At 36.4% G+C, this 7,719-nt stretch overlaps 1 protein-coding gene across 12 annotated transcripts in view; it reads right to left on the reverse strand.

The window, feature by feature from the left end:
- lrriq1 (leucine-rich repeats and IQ motif containing 1) overlaps nt 1-4,849 on the reverse strand; it is a 35,631-nt gene extending 30,782 nt beyond the window's left edge. For 9 of the 12 annotated variants that reach the window (XR_007144681.1, XR_007144678.1, XR_007144682.1 and 6 more), the window contains exons 1-7: nt 4,715-4,849; nt 2,186-2,312; nt 1,878-1,980; nt 1,698-1,798; nt 1,428-1,494; nt 366-583; nt 193-267 (exon numbers count right to left, since the gene is read on the reverse strand). Coding sequence is in view for 5 of the 12 variants with exons in the window: in XM_027161883.2 (XP_027017684.2) it covers nt 193-267; nt 366-583; nt 1,428-1,494; nt 1,698-1,798; nt 1,878-1,980; nt 2,186-2,311 (690 nt within the window). In the remaining 7 variants the exon portion in view is untranslated. Of the gene's footprint in view, nt 1-192; nt 268-365; nt 584-1,427; nt 1,495-1,697; nt 1,799-1,877; nt 1,981-2,185; nt 2,313-4,714 lie in introns of those variants that run through there. The other 3 variants (XM_047822316.1, XM_047822318.1, XM_047822317.1) reach the window with 3 other exon arrangements.
- Between the last annotated feature and the right edge of the window lie 2,870 nt (nt 4,850-7,719).

Raw genomic sequence — 7,719 nt, forward strand, 5'->3', positions numbered from 1 at the left:
GGGGTTAATGGCCTTGCTCTGGGACCCAGAAGGGGCAGGGATGTGGACCTGAGATTTGAACTTGAAACCTTCCAATCAGTAACCTAATGCTTTGACCACTAAGGTACCACATTCAGATACACAAATAAACTTTTTTCTGTTAATAGGTAGCTGTGGATTAAGGGGCAGGTGTTTCTACAGGGTAAAACTCACCTGCTGGTTGGCCATTTCAAGTGGAAGACTTTGGGTTATTTCATTATCTCCTTCAACAGGCTCTAAATATTTAAACTGGAAATAAAGAACAAAACGCTATTTTAAACAGAGCTTTAATTCTTACACCAAAAGTATTTAGGGATGTCTTGCAGATCCTTTTCAGAAAAAAGTACCTGATTTGCAGCCCTGGTCCTCCGTAGTTCCTCATTAAAGTGCTCACTTCTGCGCCTCATCTTCTCTTTCTCTTCTCTTTCAGATTTCAGACGCTGCTCCCTCTCAGCCTCGAGCTCGGCCAGCCTCTGCTCTTCCTCCTGCCTCAGTCGCTCCTCCAGCCTTCTCCATTCAAACCTGAGCTGTCTTTCAGTATCCTTGTGTGTGTCATATTCAGTTTCTGTAAACAACAAATACATTCATGTGCTAAAAAATACAAGTTCATCAAAAAGAAAATATCGACCAAAAGCCTAAATTCCTAAAAGATACCGGTAGAAATAACAGCTGATATATTTCAGTAACCTATTTTTGAAGATTTCATTTTGAAGCTTGTTTAATGCATTTTTAATTGCCTCAGCTAGTGAATACCTCCTAAACCAACTACCTTACACACCTCAGCCTCACAGTATAATATATATGACATTCATATACCTCACATTCACACCTCACCCACCTAATTACTCGTATGTTAAATTATGTTGTAACTGTGTGTTGGCTAGATCAGCTGCTACTAATCAACATTTTTCTGTCTGCGCATTTTCAATAAATAATCTTATTTTGTTAAGAATATGTCCGTTTGCCCTTGTGTGCTTTTTGAACATTTTGTACCAATGTTGGTTCCCTTTTGTTGTCGTTATTACATCTAATCTTCTGAGAAGACTTTCCACTAGATTTTGGAATGTAGATGATGTGGTCATTCAGCCACAGAAGCATTAGTGTGGTCAGGCACTGATGTCAGAGGATAAGGCCTGGGGCACGGTTAGTTGGCGTTCAGTTGGGTTGAGGTGCAGGCCACTTGATTTTTTTGCGGTCCAACTTTGGCAAACCATGTCTTCATGGTCCTTGCTTTGTGCACAGGGGCACTGTCATGCCGGAACAGGTTTAGGAAACTTAGTTCTATATATGAAAGGAAATCTTCTATAATCTGCTACACCACAGGCATATCTACTGTATACAATCTCTCTCTCTCTCTCTCTCTCTCTCTCTCCCTCCCTCCCTCCCTCCCTCCCATCAGACAAACCAACCATAATCTCCATTCAGGTTGTGAGTTTCACACAGTGGGCCTAGGTCCTCTTCAGTCTCAGACATTATCTGTAAAAAAAAAACACAAACATATACATACATATATCTATAAAATTTATTTTGTTTGAAATCACATCAAGGAAATACATCCAGGTTTTTAACACCTTTAATTCAACCCTTCCCTTCCTTACAAATGAGTCAGAGGTTGTTACAGTCACATCACACACTCCTAAGACCACTAAGACACAGCAAGACAATAAACCATGACTTACTCTTTCCTTCAGCTTTAATGGATCCTCATCAGAATTAGAGTCTAGTTCATTCAAAAGTTCAGCATGCTGACTTGGGCTGAACATCTCGTTGCACACGATCTCTACACAGAAATAGATATTTAAATTAAACTGTGACAACAGCTAAAAATTGATTTGTTTCATGATAAAATCAGATCTCACCAAGATCATTATTATCTTCAAGAATGAGTTGCTCAAAAGTCTTCACTCTGTTTCTCACAGCTTTAAAGTAAACGAGCACTGAGTCAGGAAGATCATTTGTTAACTGTAGTTTGAAAAGAACAAAGAAAGGAGAAAAACAGATAGAAATGTGAGGAATGAGACAAAGTGAGGAATGAGACAAAGTGAGGAATGAGACAACCAGATAAACATCACTAAAAGCTAGCATGTGAGCTATACAAATGAACGTTCTAACTTTTTAACCCAATGCAATTACACATTACACTCCAGGTAAACACACACAAACAAACCTTTTCAGTAGATGCAGTGAAATCATCCTCAATGTCAGTGTCACTGTCGGAGCGCACATCAGAGAAATTCACACTCATCTTCTCCAGCTCTTCTTCTATAACATTTTCAATATCGTGTGCATCCATCCTAAACAGAGTAGCATTAATTCAAGTCTGTTTATGTATTTAACACCATTGAGTCTTACCTTGGATTACTAGCACTAGGCATGGAGAACACGAGTAATTGTACTTTTCTATCATTTATCTTTTTCTATTATTTTGTTGCATGTCAAATCAAGTCAAGAAGCATTTCTTGTCCTTTCAATAATATATAGCTGGTGCAGTGGAAAGAAACAACCTCCGGGACCATGGTAGTACCAAACCCTGAGCTACATAAAATAACAAAGAACAAAGTACAAAGTATAATCACAGTTCAGCATGTCCAAACAGTCTGAGAATACAAAACAACAGTATAATACACTACAATATACCACACTACAGTACAGTAGTGTACAGCGATCAGCACCGACCAGTATACGGTTCTGTAGAGTGCAGGTGTGGATATTTTGGTTGTAATCATAAGACAGATTTGTAGCAGCATTAAAAACGTGGTGTGTAAATCTTTCTAAATACTCTTTACAAATCTCAAAGCTCTCTTCATTCAAACAATCATTCTATAAAATACTATAAAGAATTGCACCATTTTATTCTTTAGCATCATCTTGACATCTTGTCACAAAATAATTGGGCTTTAATTGGTGTGGGTTTACATTTTGCTACTGGATGTGATTATCAAACTCATCACTGCTCTCTCTATGCTATGGCTGAACTGCCACCTCTGGACTTGTGACGATGCTCAAGCTATTACTGTTTCATTTATAAATCCATATGTGGCTTGTTACCTATTTATTTGTCATCCACTATTTCTGTAAAAAAGCATTACTGACCTTCTTGTCAGTGTTAGGTCCAAGCTTGGAATTTATTCTTATCTTTGAATTTATGGCACTTGTAAATAAAGTGAGTGGCGTGACATACAACTAAGTATGGTGACCCATGCTCAAAGGCACCTCGATCGTGGCCGACCCGAGACTCGAACACACAACCTTAGGGTTACGAGTCAGACTCTCTAACCATTAGGACACGACTTCCCCCAAATTTTAGTATAGACATGTTGGAAGTTGTTTCTGTGGGTATTAAATTGCATATTACTAAGTATTTTTATTTTCAATTTATTTATTTTTTTTCCCTTCTTAGGTTTTTCTTTTTGATGTTGTGCCAGGTCACTTGTAAAAGAGATTTAATATCAATGAGCTTTTATCCTCGTTAAATAAAGCTTACTAACTAATCGATTTAAGCCGATAAGCCGCTAGACATCAGTGTTGAACTTGGGTACAGTTAAGTTTGTCAGAACATATTTCATGTTACCAACCGTATCCTGTGTCAATTATTGTAGAACTACTTTATCTTTTCAAAATTATAACTACAAAGAGAATAAAAGAGATTTATTTCAGTTTTAATTTTCTATATCAGATTTTCAGTGGGTCAAAAGTTACAATGAGATTTAGGTCAGGGTTTTGTGATGCCCACTCCAACATTTACATTTTTTTTTTAAGCCATTTTGGTACATTACTCAGATGTGAATAACTTTCTGAATGATTTTTTTTTTCAGTTGCACTAACACTAATAGAGGATCCTCCTGACACATATTTTCTGAAGTGCACTAGTTCTTTTTCTAGCAGAAAAAAGCCCTAAAGATGCTGCCACCCCCACGCTTCACAGCTTCCTAAGGAGGAACTCAACTTGTTAAGATCCACAATTTTATAGACAATGACTCTTAAGATACAGACAAATGCAGACTGGCAGTTTACATTTACAGCATGTAGCAGACACCCTTACACAGAGCAACTTACATTTTATACAACTGGGCAATTAAGGGTTAAGGGCCTTGCTCAGGGGCCCAACAGCGGCTGCCTGGTGGAGCTGCGAATCAAACTCACAACCTTACAATTGGTGGTCCAGCATCTTAACCACTAAGCTACCACAACAACATCCTGATCCCTCACTAGCAGTTAACTCCTAGTTAAAAAAAATTAGAATTTACTAAAATAGACAATACCAATTTCTGGTATTTTGCACATTGTTTGGAGAGACAGGGACTTGGTGTATGTACTGTACACTTCTGACTCACTGGCATTCTGAAAGCTCTAATAAATGTCTCTGTCTCTCTAATTATTATTATTTTAATATAAAACCTGATTAGAAGAGATGCCATAATTGACTTGTCAGAAGAAAGGTGGAGTAATAGGAAAGGATTAACTGGTAAAAAAAAAAAAAAAAAAAAACCTTCTCAGAGGACATGAGTTAAGGCTGAATTCCAAATAAACTCGTCCCCCCTACATTAGTGCACTTCATAGTTCATCTCATAAAGGCTTTTAAACTACATGTAGTGCACTAAGTGACCAATCAGGACCCATTTGCTATTGAGCTACATGGAGCACTACAGCTCTTTAAGATTCATTGCGTTACACAGGAGCAAAAAATTTTAAATACCTTTCGTCTTAAAACCTTGGTTACTGATATGATGTAACTTGAAATCCAGATGTTTCACCTTTATATAAGGCTAAATGCCTTAAAGTGAAGCTCGAGCCAGTACGCTACGAATGTTCGTGGCGCTGAAGAGTTGCGGTTGCTATAGAAACCAAATGTACAGGGCGGTGTGAGGGACAAAAGACGCGTTTAAAGAGTTTTCGGAATGTTCTGTAATATTTCGGGGCTAAACACAAAACACAGAGAGTAATGTGCATTTCCTTAGGATACTCCTGCTAGCACCCTCCACAATTATATAAGTTGTATATCCATAAGTATATGGATAAGCAATGTTTTAGATATATAATGTGGTGTGAGACAGAAGTCACACACGTTTATTATTATTATTATTATAATTATTATTATTGTTGTTGTTGTTGTTACTATAATAATAATAATAATAATAATAATAATAATAATAAAAAATACTGATTGTTATTATTATTATTATTATTATTATTATTATTATTATTATTATTATTATTATTATTCACAATGCTGTCCAACTCCATTCATTTGTCTTATCATAGACCATTCCTTATAGGTGATGTCTCTCCTAAACTTCACCACCATTCTCTTTAGTACATTCTTTTTGCCTTAATCAACATTTTACCCCAGTCTAAGCTTTTCTATAGCATTACTTTTTGGAAATTTTGATTCTGCAATGTCCATAGTAGCTCTGAATAAGTGGTAATAAGGAGTTATACTAGCTAATATTGTGAAAATAAGCTGCCATGTATTCACATTCTAGGTATATTTTCAGTATGACTAACAACAGAGGCAGAGGCAGTACAGACTGTCAATTTTGATTGCAGTATAAAGGTCATAAGACGTATAGTGACCTAGTACACGATAGGTAGTGAAACTGCTATTTTAGTTCATTTCATTTTCATTTTTGCTCACTGTCTATAAACCTGACAAAGAAGTCAAGTTTTTATGATGTAACATCTTGGTAAGATCGCATAATATGGGGTTCTAAAAAAAGAGGAACACCTCTTTTCTCACAGCCATCTTCTATGTTGTAAGTGTGTACACTTACAGCTTTTTAATGTTCCTGAGAAGAAAGTTCAATTGCTTGAAGTGGGCAAGTTGTTCAGAGAATATTGTGCAAGACAAGGCTACAGGTTACAATGCAGACTGCAGATTAGAACAGTCAAATGAGGCTTGACTACAAACCTGAATTTGTACTGTCAGCTTTTATTTTTCTTACATAATCCAGTTGCTGTTTTATTTGCATTCAAATTTTAGGCAACTTTTCTAAAAAAATCAATTGTGCATTAATTCACTGTTTTAAGCAAACATTTTAGTGTGAAGAACGTTTTGTTTTTCTTGTAGTTCCAATTATGTAAATATTTTTGTCTTATTGTACACAGTGCTTATCCCCAACAATACAAATTTCACTTTTATGTTATCTGAATGACTGTAAATCTACAGTATTCCATCCACTCTGTAACTTTACCTGACTTTCCCAATAATCTTTGTACTGGCATCACTCCATGTTTGTGGTATTGTGGTATAACACTTTCCATGTTTTTCTTAGGTTTACAGTTACATGTCTGTGAATCCCTTCAGGACTGCCACCCTTATGTATTGTTCAGATCCCCTGACTAAGTTAAATCTTGTAACACAAGACCAATTTGTTAATATATACGTAAGACCTTGACATCTGCATTATAGTCTCTTTATCATGGATTTTCAGCAAGAACTTGATGGGAATCACTAAAAGAGTAAAGGGAATGATTAATAAAGTGAGACAGCAAGGCCTGTTGTGTGATTAAGCGTTTAGAATAAAGATTTAGGCAGAGTGTGTGAGGGTTAAAATGTCCAGATTTAATGTACTGTAAACGTGGAATTTGAGAGATTTCTCGCCTTAACTTTCTGCATAGCTTTGAATTTAGAGCAATTCTATTAAGAAAGGTTGTTACATTATTAAAGATTCTGTTATACTTTACTTGGCATTTACAATGTATTTTATAGAGCATTAATAAGTAATAAATATATAAAACATATGTGGCTAAAGAATGTGCAGTTTTTTTATATGCATTTCTATAAATAAAAATAATCTCTAGTTTATGGATGGGTGTTGTTTGGTCTTAAGTGTCTGGTTTATCCTGCTTCCACTTTGTATGTTGGCTCGCACTGGGTTGGACGAATTTTCCTAGAAAAAGGACTGGTTTGCATGCTTGCCTTAACTGACAAATCCTACAAAGCATGCTTACAGCTCTAGTGGGCTGCATTTGTAGGATAATAGTAAGATTACTGATTACTGAACATAAACACAAGATTACTGAATAGGAACACAAACACAAATGAACAGCATTTAAGTAGGTCTGTATATTAATGGATAGATACTGTACAAATCCTGCACAAAAAAAATTGTGTTCATAGTGATAAGGACCTGGCTGAACTTTCCTAAATATACAAATTTGCTTTTTACGAACTAAGACTAACCTTCTTGGAAAAAAGTTGGTGAGAGTAAAACTTGGGACAGCAACAGGGCATCAGATTACTAGAATCAGGGTCAGGAAAGGGCATTAACTATTCAACAGGTGAGCAAAGCAACCTGCCATCTGTGACCAAGTGTTTGTCATCATGAAATGCTTTAAAACACTCCTAACAACGGCCTGCTTCTAAAGTTATAATAAGTATCCAGTATTCTAGTGCCATAATACAATGTTCATCAGCAGGTAAGATGATACAAAGAGTAAGATTCGACATCTGATTTTTAACATGCAGAAACCCCACTGTACACCTTGGGGATGGACCGTGTTGTCAACTGCACCCCAGGCCTCCTCGAACGACTTAACTAATGCTATTGTGGCTGAATGAACATTAATACCCCAGTCACAATTCAAAATCTAATTGAAAGAGTAGAGAAGAGTCCCAGAAGAGTGGAGGCTCTTAAAGGGGGAATAAATCTGGAATGGGATGTTCAGCAAGCACATATGAGTATGATTATCAGGAGTCAT

Source organism: Tachysurus fulvidraco, chromosome 13, assembly GCF_022655615.1.
Source record: "Tachysurus fulvidraco isolate hzauxx_2018 chromosome 13, HZAU_PFXX_2.0, whole genome shotgun sequence".
NCBI lineage: Eukaryota > Metazoa > Chordata > Actinopteri > Siluriformes > Bagridae > Tachysurus > Tachysurus fulvidraco.